This window comes from Motacilla alba, chromosome 5 (genome assembly GCF_015832195.1).
Source record: "Motacilla alba alba isolate MOTALB_02 chromosome 5, Motacilla_alba_V1.0_pri, whole genome shotgun sequence".
Classification (NCBI taxonomy): domain Eukaryota; kingdom Metazoa; phylum Chordata; class Aves; order Passeriformes; family Motacillidae; genus Motacilla; species Motacilla alba.
This window is the reverse complement of record NC_052020.1, coordinates 10,667,985-10,683,956: the sequence shown is the minus strand read 5'-3', so window position 1 is coordinate 10,683,956 and position 15,972 is coordinate 10,667,985. Positions and strand designations below refer to the sequence as shown.

The 15,972-nt window shown below is 45.5% G+C and overlaps 1 protein-coding gene across 3 annotated transcripts; it reads left to right on the top strand.

Moving 5' to 3' along the window:
• The first annotated feature begins 885 nt into the window (after positions 1–885).
• Positions 886–11,554, top strand: WEE1 (WEE1 G2 checkpoint kinase). Of its 3 annotated transcripts, none has more exons than XM_038139253.1 (11): positions 886–1,452; positions 3,470–3,678; positions 4,174–4,240; positions 4,326–4,498; positions 5,402–5,523; positions 6,110–6,256; positions 6,647–6,742; positions 6,824–6,909; positions 7,008–7,178; positions 7,271–7,416; positions 10,176–11,554. In XM_038139253.1, the coding sequence occupies exons 1-11, from the start codon at positions 886–888 to the stop codon at positions 10,324–10,326; spliced, it is 1,935 nt and encodes a 644-aa protein (XP_037995181.1). In that variant the 3' UTR covers positions 10,327–11,554. The 3 variants fall into 3 exon arrangements, with proteins under 3 accessions (XP_037995181.1, XP_037995183.1, XP_037995182.1); XM_038139255.1 differs by lacking the exon at positions 886–1,452 and adding an exon at positions 1,583–1,603 and having other exon boundaries at positions 10,176–10,326; XM_038139254.1 differs by lacking the exon at positions 886–1,452 and adding an exon at positions 1,628–1,790 and having other exon boundaries at positions 10,176–10,326.
• Positions 11,555–15,972: the final 4,418 nt, after the last annotated feature.

The following is a 15,972-nucleotide window of genomic DNA, read 5'->3' as shown; positions in this document are numbered from 1 at the left end:
GCTTATCTGCAGGGTGTAACCCGACGGAAAACGAAGCCATGAGGCAAAGTGGTGGCACCTGTGGGGACACACATCTGATGACGGCATCCACCATCCACGGCCTTCGCTGTGCTGGGACCGAGTCCGTCTGGAAGCGCCTCACGGGAGGGAAGGGCACGGGCAGCGCGGCGGCTCCGGCGCGCCCGGCCCTTTAAACCACGTGCGTCCGTCCCTGGAAACACACTGTTCGGTCTGGCTGCGCTCACAGAAGGAAAAAGGCGCCTTTTACTGGCCATAAAATGCTGCTATTATTATCATTATTGTTATTATTGTTATTAATGAAGTACTGTATTATTTTTATGGACATTTTTGCGCGCTCAGTTCCAGCAACTCTACGGGAGCAAGACCACGTTGCAGGGGAGCGGGGAGCGGCAGTCCCGCAGGGCGGCGCGGTGTCCCCGCGGTGTCCCGGGAGTCGCCCGGGCCGGGCAGGCGCTGTGCCCGCGGTGCTCCGGGCGCTCGCCCAACGCCGTCTCCAGGCGGTTCCCGCTGCCCGGGCGGGGCCGCCCCGGGGCTAAAATGGCGCCGGGCGCGCGCCTCACGGGCGGACACGTCCGCGCGGCCGCCTCGGGGCGGGGCCTCCGGCCCGGCCCGGCCCCCCCGCTCGCGCCAAAGCGGCCCGTGACGCGGCCGCGCGCGGCCCCGCCCCCGCGCGCCGTGTTTTCAAACCCGGTGGGCGGGCGCGATTGGCCGGCGTGCGCGGCACGTGACCAACGGTCGCGGGAAAGCCGCGGAGTCCGAACGGCGCGCGGCGGGGCCGTTCGTGGGCAGCGCGAGCCGAACCGGCACCGCACGCGGGCGGAGCGCGGGCAGCGCAGCGGGAGCGGCGCGGGCGGAGCGGCCGCCATGAGCTTCCTCAGCCTGCAGCGGGCGGCGCCGCCGCGGCGCGTCTCGGCCCGGCGGGCGGCGGCCCCGATCCGGCAGAAGCTGCTGTTCCTGAGCGGCCACAGCGACTGCGAGGAGGAGGAGGAAGAGGAGGAGGAGGAAGGCTGCGGCAGCAGCAGCGCCAACAGCACCGGCGAGGACTCGGCGTTCCAGGAGGCGGACTCGCCGCTCTCGGCCGCGCGCACCCCGGCGCGGAGCGACCCGCCCCTGCTGGAGGAGGAGGAGGAGGAGGAGATGGAGCCGGCGGCGGCGCCGCTGCCGGACGAGGGGGACTCGTGGGAGGAGGAGGGCTTCGGCTCCTCGCCGGTCAAGTCGCCCGGAGCCTATTTCCTGCTCGACTCGCCCTCGCCGCTGGCCCCGCACAAGGGCCGGCGCTGCTGCGAGCGCTCCCCGCCGCACCCGGCGGCCGGCGGGTACCGCGGGGCGCGGGGCGAGGAGCCCGGCTCGCCGCTGCCCGACTACCCGGGCACGCCGCCGCACAAGACCCTGCGCAAGCTGCGCCTGTTCGACACGCCGCACACGCCCAAGGTGAGCCGGGCGGGGCCGGGCCCGGCCGGTCCGTTATGTAACGGCGGGGGCGCCGCTCGGGACCGCGCCGGGGGCTCCGGCCGGGGCGGGGCCGGGCCGGGCGGCGCCGCCTCCCGACGGGACTCGGGCACGGGGCGAGCCGCTCGCTTCGGTATTAGTCATACAGAAACAAAAAAGTTTTCCGAGTTTGGCGGAGTTTTGTGGAAGGCGTATTTGAACAGTGCGAGCGCAGAGTATTCAAACTCCTGGAGTGCGTGCTGGAGTGTGGAGGGGGCGTTGGTAGGGGTGTAGCCAGAAACTTAAAGCTCGGCTTGGGGTGTGATCCTGCGGGTCTCTCGGTGAGCTGGCATGTCCTAGGAGGAATTTCTTCGCAGGAAGGGTGATTGCGCATCGGAATGGTGTGCCCTGGGAGGCGGTGGAGTCACCGTCCCTGGAGGTTCGGGAAAGACTGGAGGTGGCACTCAGTGCCGTGGGCTGGGTGACACGGCGGTGTTGGGCCATGGCTGGGCTCGATGATCTCAGAGGCTGCTCCAGCCTGATGGGATCTGCTGCGATCCCGTCGTGTTGGAGCGCTGCTGCTCGGCGTCCGCGCCTGCATCAACCGTGAAAGGCTGCTCGAGCAGCCGATGCTGCGAAACTGGTGGAGTCCAAAGTTCAGAGGGAGAGATGGGTAGCTCTTAACTCTGTCAATAGCAGACTTTTGGAAGGCATTTTAACTTTTGAACTCGACGATGTGTCAAATCCCGTATAGGGAATTTAAATCTAGTGATAATTGGCTTCCTTTCTTCATTACTTTTCATATAGCCCTTTAAAAGTAATCCTGGGATAATCCCCGGGGATAATCTCCCAGGGGTCTATAGGCTATAGATGGAAAACAACTGACTTAAGGTGTGAGGAAGGCTTCCTTCTTAATTGGTTTTCTACAGCTTCCATCTCCAGTGAGGGTTCACTGGTAAAAATCAGTGGTACAGGTTAGAAAAGGTGAAATTGGTGGTGATTTTACACCTTGTCAGGAGCAGACGCTTCAGAGCTGCAAACATTTTGTGGAATGTGATACTAGAAACAAGTTCTTAACACAGCAGTTCAGTGGGATTCTTGAATTAGGTGGCCAAATTCTACACAGGTTATCTTTGGAAGAATCAGTTGGTTCGGGTATGCAGTGGAAGTACAGAAATGTGTCCTGAGAAGCACAGGTCTTCATTTTAGAGCAGATTTGAGGATTGCAGTTGAGATTCCCATGTACTGAGTGTTCTTCCCTGGGGTGGTTTAGGCTTTAGTCCTGTCAAATCTTTATTTTGTTGTTAGGATAAGGTGATGCTCCTGCTTGTGATGCAGTCATCCTTGCATCCTCACCAGGAGGAAGGAGACTCAGGTGCAGACTTTTCAGTGTGCCTGGAAGAAGTCTTGTCATGTGCCTGGAAGATGCCTGGTCTAGCAAATTACCACCAGAAGATCAGTTTTGGATATTAACTGACAGTGCAGCCATGCTGCCAATTCTTGAACCGTTTTATGTAGGCTCAGAAAATTATGCACCAGTGCATCAATATTAAATGTTGCGTTTGCTAATTTTTTAAGATTGATTTCTACAAATTTAAGTGGCAAAGATCATTTCATGTCTGATCTAGCTTCCACATCATGCATGTGCAAATCATAGTGATACAGTACAGGATTGTCCTCAAGTTTCATCTGTGTTCATTTAATGGACAAAGATTTGTCCAAGAAGTTTAGGTGATGAAATGATTAAAGACAGAAAAAGGTTACTCTGCTCATCATCTTTGCTATCTTTTGAAAATAGTTTTAATACTCGTTTGCTTGAACTGTTTCTGTGTAGAGTATGTAGCATTATGGTTTCTTAGAAAGTCTTTTTGATGGAAATGCAGGTATTTAAACAACTGATGCTATCTTTAATTAGACAATCCTGTAATGATGGCTTCAGGCATGACCTGTTTAATGTCTAAGGCAATGTCAAGGCTATAAATGACTGTAAATATTTTGGTTTTGTTTCTTTGTTTTAAAGAGTTTGCTTTCTAAAGCACAAGGTTTAGGCTCCAGCTCAGTCAAACTTCGAGGGGGCTCGCTGTTTATGAATGTTGGGAAATCAGAGAAGCAAGAAGAAGATTTTAGACAAACACCTCATGTGAACATCAATCCCTTCACTCCCGACTCCATGTTCCTTCACAACTCTGAAGGCAAATGTCGTAGGAGGAAGAGGATACACTGGAATGAGTGAGTGACTTGTAGCTTCCTTTGTTAAACCTGTATTTAGAACTACTTTTGGCTGCAAAAATTTTGTTACAAATTGCTTCTAAGAATGTATTTTTGCTTGTAGATTGTTAGTAATGTATAGTACAGCTCTTAAAGGATGTGCTTCAAGAGGCATGGTATCATGAAATAATAATTTAGCACTAGATCTTTTGATTACTGTACAGAGAGGATAGACTAGGCTGCGTGCTGGTCTTTTTCCCCTCATGGAATGGGCCATGCACAGTCTTCTCTTAAGGAGAAAGAAAATGCATTAAATAGAAGTGTGGAACGTGAAGAAAGAAATGACAAAGATATTAGCATGGCAGTTTTATGGGTTTGTGTTTACAGATGTCTAGTGTTCAATTAGTTAACTAAAATTAGATAGAATAGGAGAGTTAGATCTCAGAAACATTCAACAGCTTCTGGGCTTCAGTTTAAAGTTTACTTAAACCATGTGATTTCTGGTGTGAATTTCAGCTCTTGTGGAGAGGATATGGAACCAAGTGATGGAGAGCCTGAAGAGGAAACCATGAGACCTGCGAAGGTACTTCATCTTTGAACCTTGATACTAATTTCAGCAGCTTGTGTATCTGCAGACCTAAATATTTCTTCCTTGGTAATCTTTGCAGAGGATAACAATAACAGAAAGTAACATGAAGTCACGGTATGCAACTGAATTCCATGAATTGGAGAAGATTGGGTCTGGTGAATTTGGCTCTGTGTTTAAGTGTGTCAAGAGGCTGGATGGCTGCATCTACGCAATAAAACGATCCAAGAAACCCCTGGCTGGCTCAGTGGACGAGTGAGTGCTTCCTGCCCTTAAAACTAAAGTCTTCTCCTGGCGTTTCTTCTTGACACGGCTCCTTGTGTTGGTGTCTAGAGAAGGCATTTAAGACGAAAGTATAAAACAAACATGAATTGAATATAAAACAGATACAATTTTGAAGCCACTCAATTTTTTCTTCCCTACCCACTGCCCAGGTACTGTGCAGTACTGGGGAGAAAAGGCTGATTGGCCTCTCTCCTGCCAGATGTTTGTCCCAGTATTCTGTGGGAAACAGATTGTTCTCAAAGTGAGAATAACACTTCCTTGCAAGGGTGGTTCTTTGAGAGATGAAGGAAGGCACTATTCCCAACTGAGTCCTCATCCTTATCAGATTGAGTGGCATGTAGATGGGTTAAGTCAGTTTGGGGGTATTTTTTGGCATTTGTGAATGAACCCGTGATTCAGGACTTTTCCCGACACTTCAATAGTGTGGGGAATGGTTGTTCAAATAAGTATTTGAACACACAGTAGTGTGTTCAAATAATTAGAATATAAATTCCACAAGTCTGAGTTGCACAAAAACGCATACCAGACTTACAATCTAGGGAATGTTGAGTTCAGTCAAACCCTGGGCTTATGAACACTTTTATTTTTTGCCTAGAACTTCAGTCATGCATCTCCAAGTTTGCTATTTCTACTGGTTGGCAAGTATGTAATGGCAGTGTGGCTCCCACACCAAACTGGTTTTTTGATGTTCCCTATTTTAAGTCTTAATATAATGTATATTATTGTGGCTGTTTGGACATAAGTACAGCTCTAGGTTAGGGTGCCACAGAATTAAATAGGAGGATTTTATTTTGAAATAATTACTGTGATAAGAAATGATACTAATTTCACCTCACAATACTCACATGTGCTGTTGTTTTTTGTGACTGACAGGCAGAATGCTTTAAGAGAGGTCTATGCACATGCAGTTCTGGGACAGCATTCTCATGTAGTGAGGTACTACTCTGCATGGGCAGAAGATGATCACATGCTTATACAGAATGAATATTGCAATGGTAAGTAAAGAAGACGTACAGGTATCTACAAGCTGTTAACGCTAGTTAGGAACTGATTACCCTACTCATAGCTCATGCTGTCTTTCTCTCACGTGCCTGATACTCCTTTCTGGAAAAGGCATATCAGGTGGATGAAGCAAAAAACTGTACAAAGGCTCAGAACAAGTCATGCATGTTCAAGCATACTGGAAATCCTGTGAGGTGTTTGTGAGCAGAAGAACCGTTCTTTCTTCTGTACAGTAGTACAAGCTGGAATAGAGAAAATTGCTAGTTTCTAATAAATAGGAGATTAAACTTGATCTCTGAAGCATTTTGCTATTGTTGATGCCCTGACAGAGATTTGGAAGAGAGAGAGAGCCCTTTCCCTTGTGTTGATAGCCTGTTAGTGTGATAACTACAGGAGAAAATAATTCTATTGTATTGTTATATGACTAAAAAGAGGATACAGCACTGTATTTCACACTTACTGTATATTGCCAGCAAGTTCTATGTGATATATTCACTTAATTTTGGAAACTAGTTATCACTACTTTTGTAAGCTGTTTGATGTAATAAAATAACTTGGGTTTTTTTCATGGTGTTCCAGGTGGCAGTTTAGCAGATGCCATAAGTGAAAATTACAGGAATATGCGTTACTTTACTGAACCAGAACTGAAGGACTTGCTGCTTCAAGTGGCTCGAGGTTTAAAGTACATTCATTCAATGTCCCTGGTACACATGGATATCAAACCTAGTAAGTTTGTAACTACTTTACTCTCTATTGACAACTTGCTTAGTTCATTTAATCTGCTGTAGAAAAATGAACAGTTAGCCACACCTCACTAACTGTAAATTCTTCCCTGAAGCTCTGAATAGGAGCACAAAGATGTCAGTTATAAAATTGGCCAGCAGACCTAAACTGTTGAGTTTATCTTGGGTCCTTTTTGTGTAATTGACTCTACTTGCATAACACTTGGCTGCCTTCCCAGCAGAGGGGCCACAGTGAATCAGTTATAGCTTCTCACTCTTTGAACAGGGTTTATATACAAATAAAACTCTGCGTGGCTAAAGCGAACTGTAGTGCAACTAGGTCAAGTAGAAATGGTACAGACATGTTTGTTTTAACAATTCTGCTCTTTTTCAGGTAACATTTTCATATCTAGAACATCAGTCCCGAGTATAACTCTAGAGGAAGGCGATGATGATGACTGGTCATCTGACAGAGTCATATTTAAAATAGGTGAGAAAAAACACACTTGTGTGCAAAATAATTGCATCATCTCCTTGTCTTCTGAGAAGTAACTTTCTTTTCTCCTTGCAGGTGACCTGGGCCATGTAACTCGAGTCTCTAGTCCTCAAGTGGAAGAAGGTGACAGCCGTTTCCTTGCAAATGAAGTCCTACAAGAGGTAACTGTTCTGTTTGTGGGAAACAGTGATGTTGGGCCTGCATGTTGTTTCCTTTAGGGAAAAAACGGTGAATTTATTTTTCCTTTTCTCTTTTCAAGAACTACACTCACTTGCCAAAAGCAGATATTTTTGCTCTCGCTCTGACTGTTGTCTGTGCTGCTGGCGCTGAACCACTTCCAACCAATGGGGACCAGTGGCATGAAATTCGGCAAGGAAAGCTGCCCAGACTACCACAAGTGCTTTCTCAAGAGTTACTAGACTTGCTAAAAGTAAGAACTCCTCTACTAGTGGCTCACTGATAAGCATAATTTATTGTCATGCTGGCCTTAACAAGGATGCCTTGTTTTCTTTTTTTCCCAAGGTTATGATTAATCCTGATCCTGAGAAAAGGCCTTCGGCTGTGGCACTCGTGAAGCATTCGGTGCTTCTCTCCGCCGCAAAAAAGAGCGCGGAGCAGCTCCGGATAGAGCTGAACGCTGAAAAATTCAAGAACTCCCTCTTGCAAAAGTAAGTAGGTCCTTGAACAGGACTTCATTGCTAACAGGTTCTCACCTGAGAGTGAAGTGATGATGAAGCAGGAGTGTCCTTGTTTGTGGGTGAGATCCACAAATTTGTATGCATGTGCGTACCTGAGAGTACAAAGTGGGTCATGGAACTGTAAAAGGACCTTTCTCCACAGAAAGAACTGCTTGAACACTCCAAGGGAATCTAAACAGCACTCTTAGTATTCAAGGCATACAAAACATTATGGCTTTAAACAACTGTTTCAGGACAGTGCACACTTTTGTGACAGGTGTAGCCTAGCTTACATCTGTATGATTGGAGTCAGTTTTCCTGGGTCATTAGTATATTGAAATGTTGGAAAATTATTTAAATGACCTGTTTTGAACCTAAATGGAATGGCACATCAGGAATGTTAGTGGACTAATTTGACCTGTACGCTGTCACTATAGGACACAAAACAACATGATGTGCACACACTGCTGTTCTTAAGGTGAGAAAAGGGAAGTTTAAGTTCTGACTTTTAACATTTATAGATTTCTACAGGTGACAGTGGATTGGAGGGTGAACGTGCCACCTCTCCCATGACATTGGACAAACCAACAGTCCATCAAATGTTTCCTTCTCCATAAAAGAATGCAAAACAATAAGTTATTTACAGAACATGTGTGAGAAAGTTTGTTACAAGAATGTAAATATTAGAAGGCTTAGAAAATCCTGAAAAATCAGGGTGACAGTACACAGCAGCGTTACTGGGTCACCAGAGAATCATTTGTATCCAGAGGTCATCTGGTCCTACCCCTCGCTCAAACACTCACTTTGAATTCAAGCTTGGTAAAAGAGATTCCCTTTAGGAAGGTCTGATTTAAGTTTCAGGGAAAGAGTTAGAAAATTAATAAGCAGCCATCTGACTCTTTCACTGCAGTTATCTTTGCGTGTGGCATTCATAACGGGCAGGCTTTGATGAGGGAATATAGGTCACTGATTTCTTTTTGAGTGGTATGTCTTGAATGAAGATGTTAATTTCACATTCAGGTTTGCTCCATTGTTACCTGCTTATCTTGCCATTGCTAGTCCGACCACAGCTACTAGACACAGTACTAGACTAGCTGGTTATCTTTATAATATTATGAATTACATTGTAAAAGAATCAGACAATTTGTGCAGGTTGCTAAAGGGCAGATTTGCTGAGGTAAGCTCCTTGCTTGTATGAAGACAACATCTTTTTGCATCACTTGAAAAAGAAAAATGGCAAAGCCTGTGTTTTGTGAAGATTCCTTCTGGCCTGGCAACAAGGATACATCCTTGAAATTCTAGGAGTGATTTAAAAACAACACTTAGCCACAGTAATTTTTAATGTTGTGTGGCATAATGCTCCATAAATACTTCAAGTAGTTTGGGGGGGGACAGTTTTTTTGTTTGGTTTGTTTTTTCTTAAATTTCTGCATTTGAACCATTTAAAATACCACTTTTGTGTATAAGTCATCTTCAATTAAAGAATTTTTTTAAGGCAACTCAGCTTTTCTACTGTGTTGTCCTCTTCAGAGGAAGGAAGAATTCAAGATTTCTAGGCAAGAACTCAAGACTTCTAGGGAAGAATGGAAGGATATTGTAAAACTAAATGTCCTGGTAATGTGGTGTGGTGGTTGGGCAAGCACACGAGTGTGTATTTGTGACTGATGCTCACAAGGAAGAGGACTGAAAATTGGTTGCATTCTCTTCCAGTGAACTGGCACAGTGATAATGGGAGGGTGATTACATGGGGCACGGGTGTTAATGAATAATACTCTGGCTTACAAGAATGGGAATTGCTTATTAAACTAAAACATGTAGCTTAAAACTGAATACACCTACATCAATGTGCAGCAAGCTTGTAAAAATGGATTTTGCTTTGCAGCCAGATGTGAAGTGAGATTACAAATACTCTTACAGTAGAGAAAGTTCTTTAATGGATAATTTGAGATTGTGGAAGGGAGTGTGGCGGAAGGCTGAGCTTTAGCCATATGTCAGTATTTGAAGAAAGGAGAAAAGCAGTGTATGGGGGAAACCTTTATAGAGATAGCTGTGCTCTTTAGTTGGACTATTTTATAATTTTAACCTAAGTTAGATTTAACTTTGTCCTCAGGCTGGGTATTGGTAATTCTCTGAAAGAGAACAGTTGGCAGAATGTTGCACAGGGGCAATGGCCTGTGCTGCCTTAGTGACTCTGCCTCGCAGGCTCCCATTTTTGTTAGGCAGAAGACATGGAGGTGGTGATCAGCTTTTGATGTGGGTATGCAAAAGGGAAGGGATGCTTCCTGAGCTGTCTGTTGCCAGTTACCCACACCTGTGTTCCTCTAAGTGTCTGAATCTCCCACAGAAGATCAGGTGGGGCTGAATACGCTTCCTTTGGGCAAGCCTCGGTAATGGAACTCTGACTTAACACGTGCCTTGTGCTAGGAAGTAAAAGCACCCTCCTGTGTCCTGGTAATTGAAATGCTGAGCTGCTTGCAACAAGCTGGATTTCAGAATCCGAGTTGTGGGAATTTTTCTTTTCATTTCCTTCCCTTGCTTTTCAAAAGAAAGAACATCTGTACAAGTAATGAGTATCCCCCCCCGCCCTCTGGTTGGAAACAGGCGGATGCGGATCATAACGCTCTCAGTATGACCTAAAACCGACCTAAAGTCTTGAACTGTGACCTGCTGCGGTTGGTTTGTTATCTCTCGCTGTGCTGAGCGGTGTCCCTGTGGGCACTGCCGGGTGTGACCGTGTCCCTGTGTTGCAGAGAGCTGAAGAAGGCGCAGCTGGCGAAGGCGGCGGCCGAGGAGCGCGCGCTGTTCACGGACAGGATGACCACGCGGTCCACGACGCAGAACCGCCCGTCGCGGCTCATCGGGAAGAAGATGAACCGCTCCCTGAGCCTCACCATCTACTGACCACGGGGCCAGGGCGCTGCAGAGATGGCCACAGCTTCTCTGCCCCACCGAAGCCAAGGAATTGAAGGAAGCCTTCAGTTCCCGGTTTCTTGTCCCGTAGTCGGTATCGCCAGTTTTACAGCTATTGCTTCTGGTTTTTACTTGTACTCTATGGCTGGTTCTAAATTAACCATTTGGGTTGATGGACTCGGTTACTCTCCTGTCTGTAGAGAATCCTGGATGTTATTATTCCATAAGCCTTTCGGTTACACTGTTAGATGTTACGTTGTCCCAGGGTTAACCACTATAGTGGTGTGCTGCTTTGTAGTGTTACAGCATTGTAAGAAGAAGCAATATCCCTAATCTTTTAAGAAGGAGGGAGGGGGCCTTACTTTGATAGTTAATTTTTTTTTTTTTTGGAGCAGAGGGGGAATAAATTTTAAAAGACAGGCTTTAAGGCCACCTACAGTCAATGTACCTGATGTCAGGTAGACTTTTTTGTGAATTTTATTTGTGTATTCAACTGGGAGCACTTTGTAGGCATTGCATAAACCACAGCTTAGGAACCTGTGGAATTAAGTGCCATGTGGAACTGCTGCTATTTTTAGTTCAATGTCCTTGCTGTAAACTGTAGCATTAAAACAATCATTATTGTGTTAATAGGCTTCTTGTTAAAGCAATTAAGTGAAAACAAATGTAAGCTGCATTTTAGTGAAGGCAGCATTTTTCTCTCAAAGCTAGTGCATTGTGAAAAAATGCACCAATTTAATATTTGGACTCTGTATTAGTGTAGTGCAATTGTTGATGTCTTTGCTATTGATGTTTTGTTCTTCTTTCTAATAAGGTTCTCTGAATGTTCATATTTTCTTCAGTTGCCCATTCTTGAGGCTATTGTATGTTTGGGTTTTTTTATGTTTGAATACTTGTAAATAGTTGTTTAGTGTGTTCAGGTTGTTTCTCTTTGTTTATGTACATAAGTTTGATCATGCTTATAGTGTACTATACAGAAACTGCAGTCTGGAATGCCAGCAGACACAGCTTAACTATTCAGTTGGAAGTTCCAGTATGTGGAACAGAATGTGGCCATGGAACCGATGCTGATACTGAACCTAGGCTGACAGAAGAACTGTTCTGATTACTGGCTTGTCTCTTCATTCATTTTACTTAAAACAACGTTTCCCTTTTGTGCTCTATTTGTTCTTACTAGTGTTGAATTTGAATATTAAAGTTAAAAGTTCTGTTTGTTTAATATTGTGTAACAGTTATTTAACTTAGCAGTTACAGAAGTAAAATACTGAGTAGGGAATACACTATGGCAAGTCCTGATGAGATTGATTCCCACTCGTGCCTAATGCTTGTGATTCCCTCTCCTGAGAGTGGGACTGAGTGAGATAAGAGACTTGCTGATAGGAGAGAAGGATCCTCCTCCATGTGTTAGTGTCCATAGCAGTCTGTCTCTAGCCTCAGGAATGGTATTGCATTGGGAAAGATGCCTCTGGAAGAAGTAGAACCCGTGACTGATGGTGGAGGAATAGAAACTATGTGAAGAAATAGCTGGGTCTGAGGTAAGGGGAAAAAATACAGAAACTGCTGAGAATGGGAAGAGAGCTGCTGATTTAGAAGTTGGGAAGAAAACAGTGGGAGCAGTTGGAATATTTCAGGGACACAATAATGGCAGGCTGTGTGGCATGGAGGCACATGTAAAGAGAGACAGTAAACAAAGGCTTGATAGATCAATCTATTGTGGAAGTTTTTACCTTGTGTTAGAGCCACAGGTGACTCAGAAGTTCTGCCTAAATTCTGTGGACTCATAAAATTCAGCTTTGCAATTAGCAGAAAATAACTAAGTAAGAGTTCTCAGTTCTAATCATATGCCAGTGAAAGTCAGAGTATTGGTTTAAGGTATATGAATACTGATATTTTACTGATAACTAAAAAACTGATACGTTGAAATACCTTTGGGTTTTTACTTCATAAGATAGCCCTATCTTTGTGAGAGAATTTAAAGTATGTGGGTTTGCCGCAATGTTTTAATGTTCATCTACATTAAGTGAGACCTTTAAGCATACTTCTAAACAGTCAGAAATACCAGTTGGTGGGTGATCAGTGAACTTAGGCCTTTCTCTCTCTACAGTGTAAAAAATCTGTTAATCTATTGCAGTCTTGTGCTCCTCATCACCCATTCTCAGAGGCCTGTAACAGCAGTAGAGGCATTGCTGTGCAAAGAAGCTCTGCTGGGGGCTTGGAGAGCTGTGCTCGTGGCTGCTAAAGAAAGGCCTGGATTGCTGGGCCTAGGGAGGTGGCAGGATGGAGCTGGAGCCTGCTGGAGGCCAGTCACCAGAGGTGTTCCTCAGGTGTCAGGGTGGGGCCCGCTCCTGTTAATGTCTTTATCAATGATCTGGGTGAGAGGACTGAAAGCTCCCTCAGTTTGCAGATGACACCAACTTGTGCAGGAGTGATGATCTGTTGGAGTGCAGGAAAGCTCTGCAGAGGGATCTGGACAGGCTGGATCAATGGGATGAGGACACAGCTGCAGGAGGTTCAACAAGGCCAAGTGCCAGATCCTTTCTCTGGGCCACAACAACCCCAGGCAGCGCTACAGGTGGGGGAGGAGTGGTTGGAAAACTGCCTAGTGGAGAAGGACCTGGGGGTGCTGCAATACACGCTGAACGTGAGCCAAGTGGGCAAGGTGGCCAATGGCATCCTGGCCTGGATCAGCATAGTGAGTCTGGCAGGACCAGGACAGGGACTGTCCCCTGTGCTGGGCACTGGTGAGGGCACACCTCGAGTGCTGTTCCCAGTTCTGGGCCCCTGACTGCAAGACAGACCTTGAGGGGCTGGACAGAGTCCAGAGAAGGGCAACAGAGCTGGGGAGGGGTCTGGAGAGTCCTGTGAGGAGCAGCTGAGAGACGTGAGCGTGTTTAGCCTGGAGAAAAGGAGGATCAGGAGGACCTTATCACTCTCTACAACTGCCTGAACAGAGATAATAGCCAGGTGGGGGTCGGCTTCTTTTTCCAAGTAACAAGGACAAGAGGAAACAGCCTCAGGTTGTGCCAGGGAGGGTTTAGATGGGATATGAGGAACCATTTCTCCACTGAAACAGTTGTCAAGCATTGGAGCTGGCTGCCCAGGGAAGTGGTGGTGTCACCACCCCCGGGGTTATTTAAAAGCTGTGTGAATGTGGCACTTAGGGACATGGTTGAGTGGTGGACTCGGCAGTGCTGGGTTAACAGCTGGATTCCATGATCTTAAGGGTATTTTCCACCTAAAAAATTCTGTGGGTCTATTCTAGTGCTGGTCACAGCTTTTGTGTGCCATTGAAGGGTGCCCAGCTTAAACCATAGGACTGAAGTGACTTTAGATATTTTAACTTTTTCCTGTGTGCCAAGGACAGTATTTAAAAAGGCATTTCTTTAAAAAGGCATTTCAGGGTTCTGAAGTAGTTTATGGGAGCAGTAACAATTGTGAAATTTTATCTCAAGTTTTCATGAGCTTTCTGATGCAGGTGGTGAGGCAGTGAATCCTGACTGCAATGGTGGCTAGTGGGAAGGAGCAGAGAATTTGGGAAGTGTGTGTTAATGCTTCCCATGAATATTCCCAGCATCCAGTGATTCACGATTCAGATGTTTACTGAGTAAGAAGTGGTATCTATTTTTACTGACATTGAAGGAGTTTTCTTTTTTTTAACAGGAACAATCTGACAGTAATTTTGGCAGCTTACAAATTATTGCAAAAAGAAGACTTGGGCCAAACTTACCTGTAGTTGAGCAGAACTTATCTGTAGTTGCCTTTGCAGGTGGAAGGAGGAACTTCTCAACTCTCACAAAAATGTAGAGTTAAGTATTAGTTGAGATTCAGCCAAGCATGGTGTTGGAGAGGAAAGCTTTAGCTGAATTTAAGAAGCAAGCATTAGAGTTGGGTGGCAAATGTGTTCTTCAAAATAGCTACATTTAATGTTTAACCATATTTCTCTTGAATTTATCTAGCTTAAATTTCCCATGCTTAAATTTATTGATCAGACTGCATGACTTCATGAAGAACTCAAAGTGAATGTAAAAATACTTAAAAGCATGTATTTCATACCCCCACCTCCTCTAGACATTTGTCTGCTCCTCTGTCTTCTCCATCTTCTAATGATTCATTACTGGATGACACCAGCTGCTTGGTCTTGCTCCGTCTTTCTGCATCTTCTGACCAAAAAGTGGGTGGTGTGATGGACTAAAGCTCCTGCAGACTCAGCTTCCTGTAAAGACACAGCACCATTTAACACAGAAAAATTAATTTCAAGTATCAAGGACTGATTCACTGTTTGGATAATTCATCTTGCAATTCAAACCCTTCCACTGTCTGTAGAAATACTGATGAGTTTGCAGGCTAAACCATGGAATTTTTCATAAATGGTATACCTAAAAAAATATTGAATCACATCTGGGATTCAAATACTACATGAAATTCTGTTTATGCCATTACTGTCGAAATACAATTGGAGGTCATTTTTGTATGTTTGTTTTGGTTTGGTTTTGGGAAGGTATCCCCACACCAGCAGTTGTTTAGGTTTTTTTACAGTTTTTGTTGGGTTCATTTTTCAGTTTCCAAGTATCCTGTTGTCCTATTAGCTGGAATGGATCTGAATCACTAAAATGTAGAACCTGAAAGCTTACTGTCAAGTTGGCTTATTTTGGAAGTCACAGACAAGTTTTACCTCCACTTAGAAATGGAGTTAGGCACTGCTTGTATATTCCAAAGCAGGATTTCAATGTCACACTTGCATTACTTTATAACACGGAAAAGTTTCATGAAGAGAAGGATACTGAGGCACCTTGTCCTTGCTGATCTGGGGCAGGGGGGCACCCATGATGTGTTTGACATCCTCCCAAAAGCTGGCCAGCTGGATCTTGGCTGAATGTGTTTTGTAGTCTCCAGCAACACCTGCTGGACAAAACTGTTAACTGTGCACTGAATTTTGTCTTTGAAGTGTTTGTGTGCTGGTGTGACACTCGACCCTGATTGTCAGAAGGCATCGTCCTGTTCTGCAGCAGTGACTGAGCATTCTTGCCAGCAGTAGCTCAGGTAAGAGTCTTTTCATTTGTCCATCCCCACTCACCCCTCTGGTTGTGTAGGCTTGGAAAGGGCACCCTCACCACGTGTCTGTGTATGTGGTTTGGTGTGTAATGTCTGCACGTGTTTAATAAACCCCTGTGTGTGCTACCTACAAATATCCCTGCTGTAACTGGCCTTGAGGAGCCGGGTCTAAACATGGCCAGCAGAGAGAAATCAGGGCTGAGCCCCCCGAGGGAGCTGCCGAGCCGAGCGAAGGTCCTCAGCTCCAGAAAGGTGGCACAGAGAAAGCAGGAGGAAACTGGGCAGGACAGCACTCAGGAAACAGCTTCTGGCTGAGAGCTGGAACTGGATGGAGATTCTATCTTCCCAAAGTATAATGGGACTGGGCTAGGGGAAAGGGAGGTGCCCCGAGGAGAGAATATTGCTGGGCCTAATTAAACAGGAAGCAATTTATCATTGTTTAACATGTTGCTCAGAGATCTGAGATTGTACACACCCAAAAATGAACTTGAGATTCTGGATAGTCTTGAAAAAGCTGAAGCATTGGCTCCAAAGATCTTCCTTTTGCCTGTCATTTGACTGCCTTACAATACACAATATGAGCAT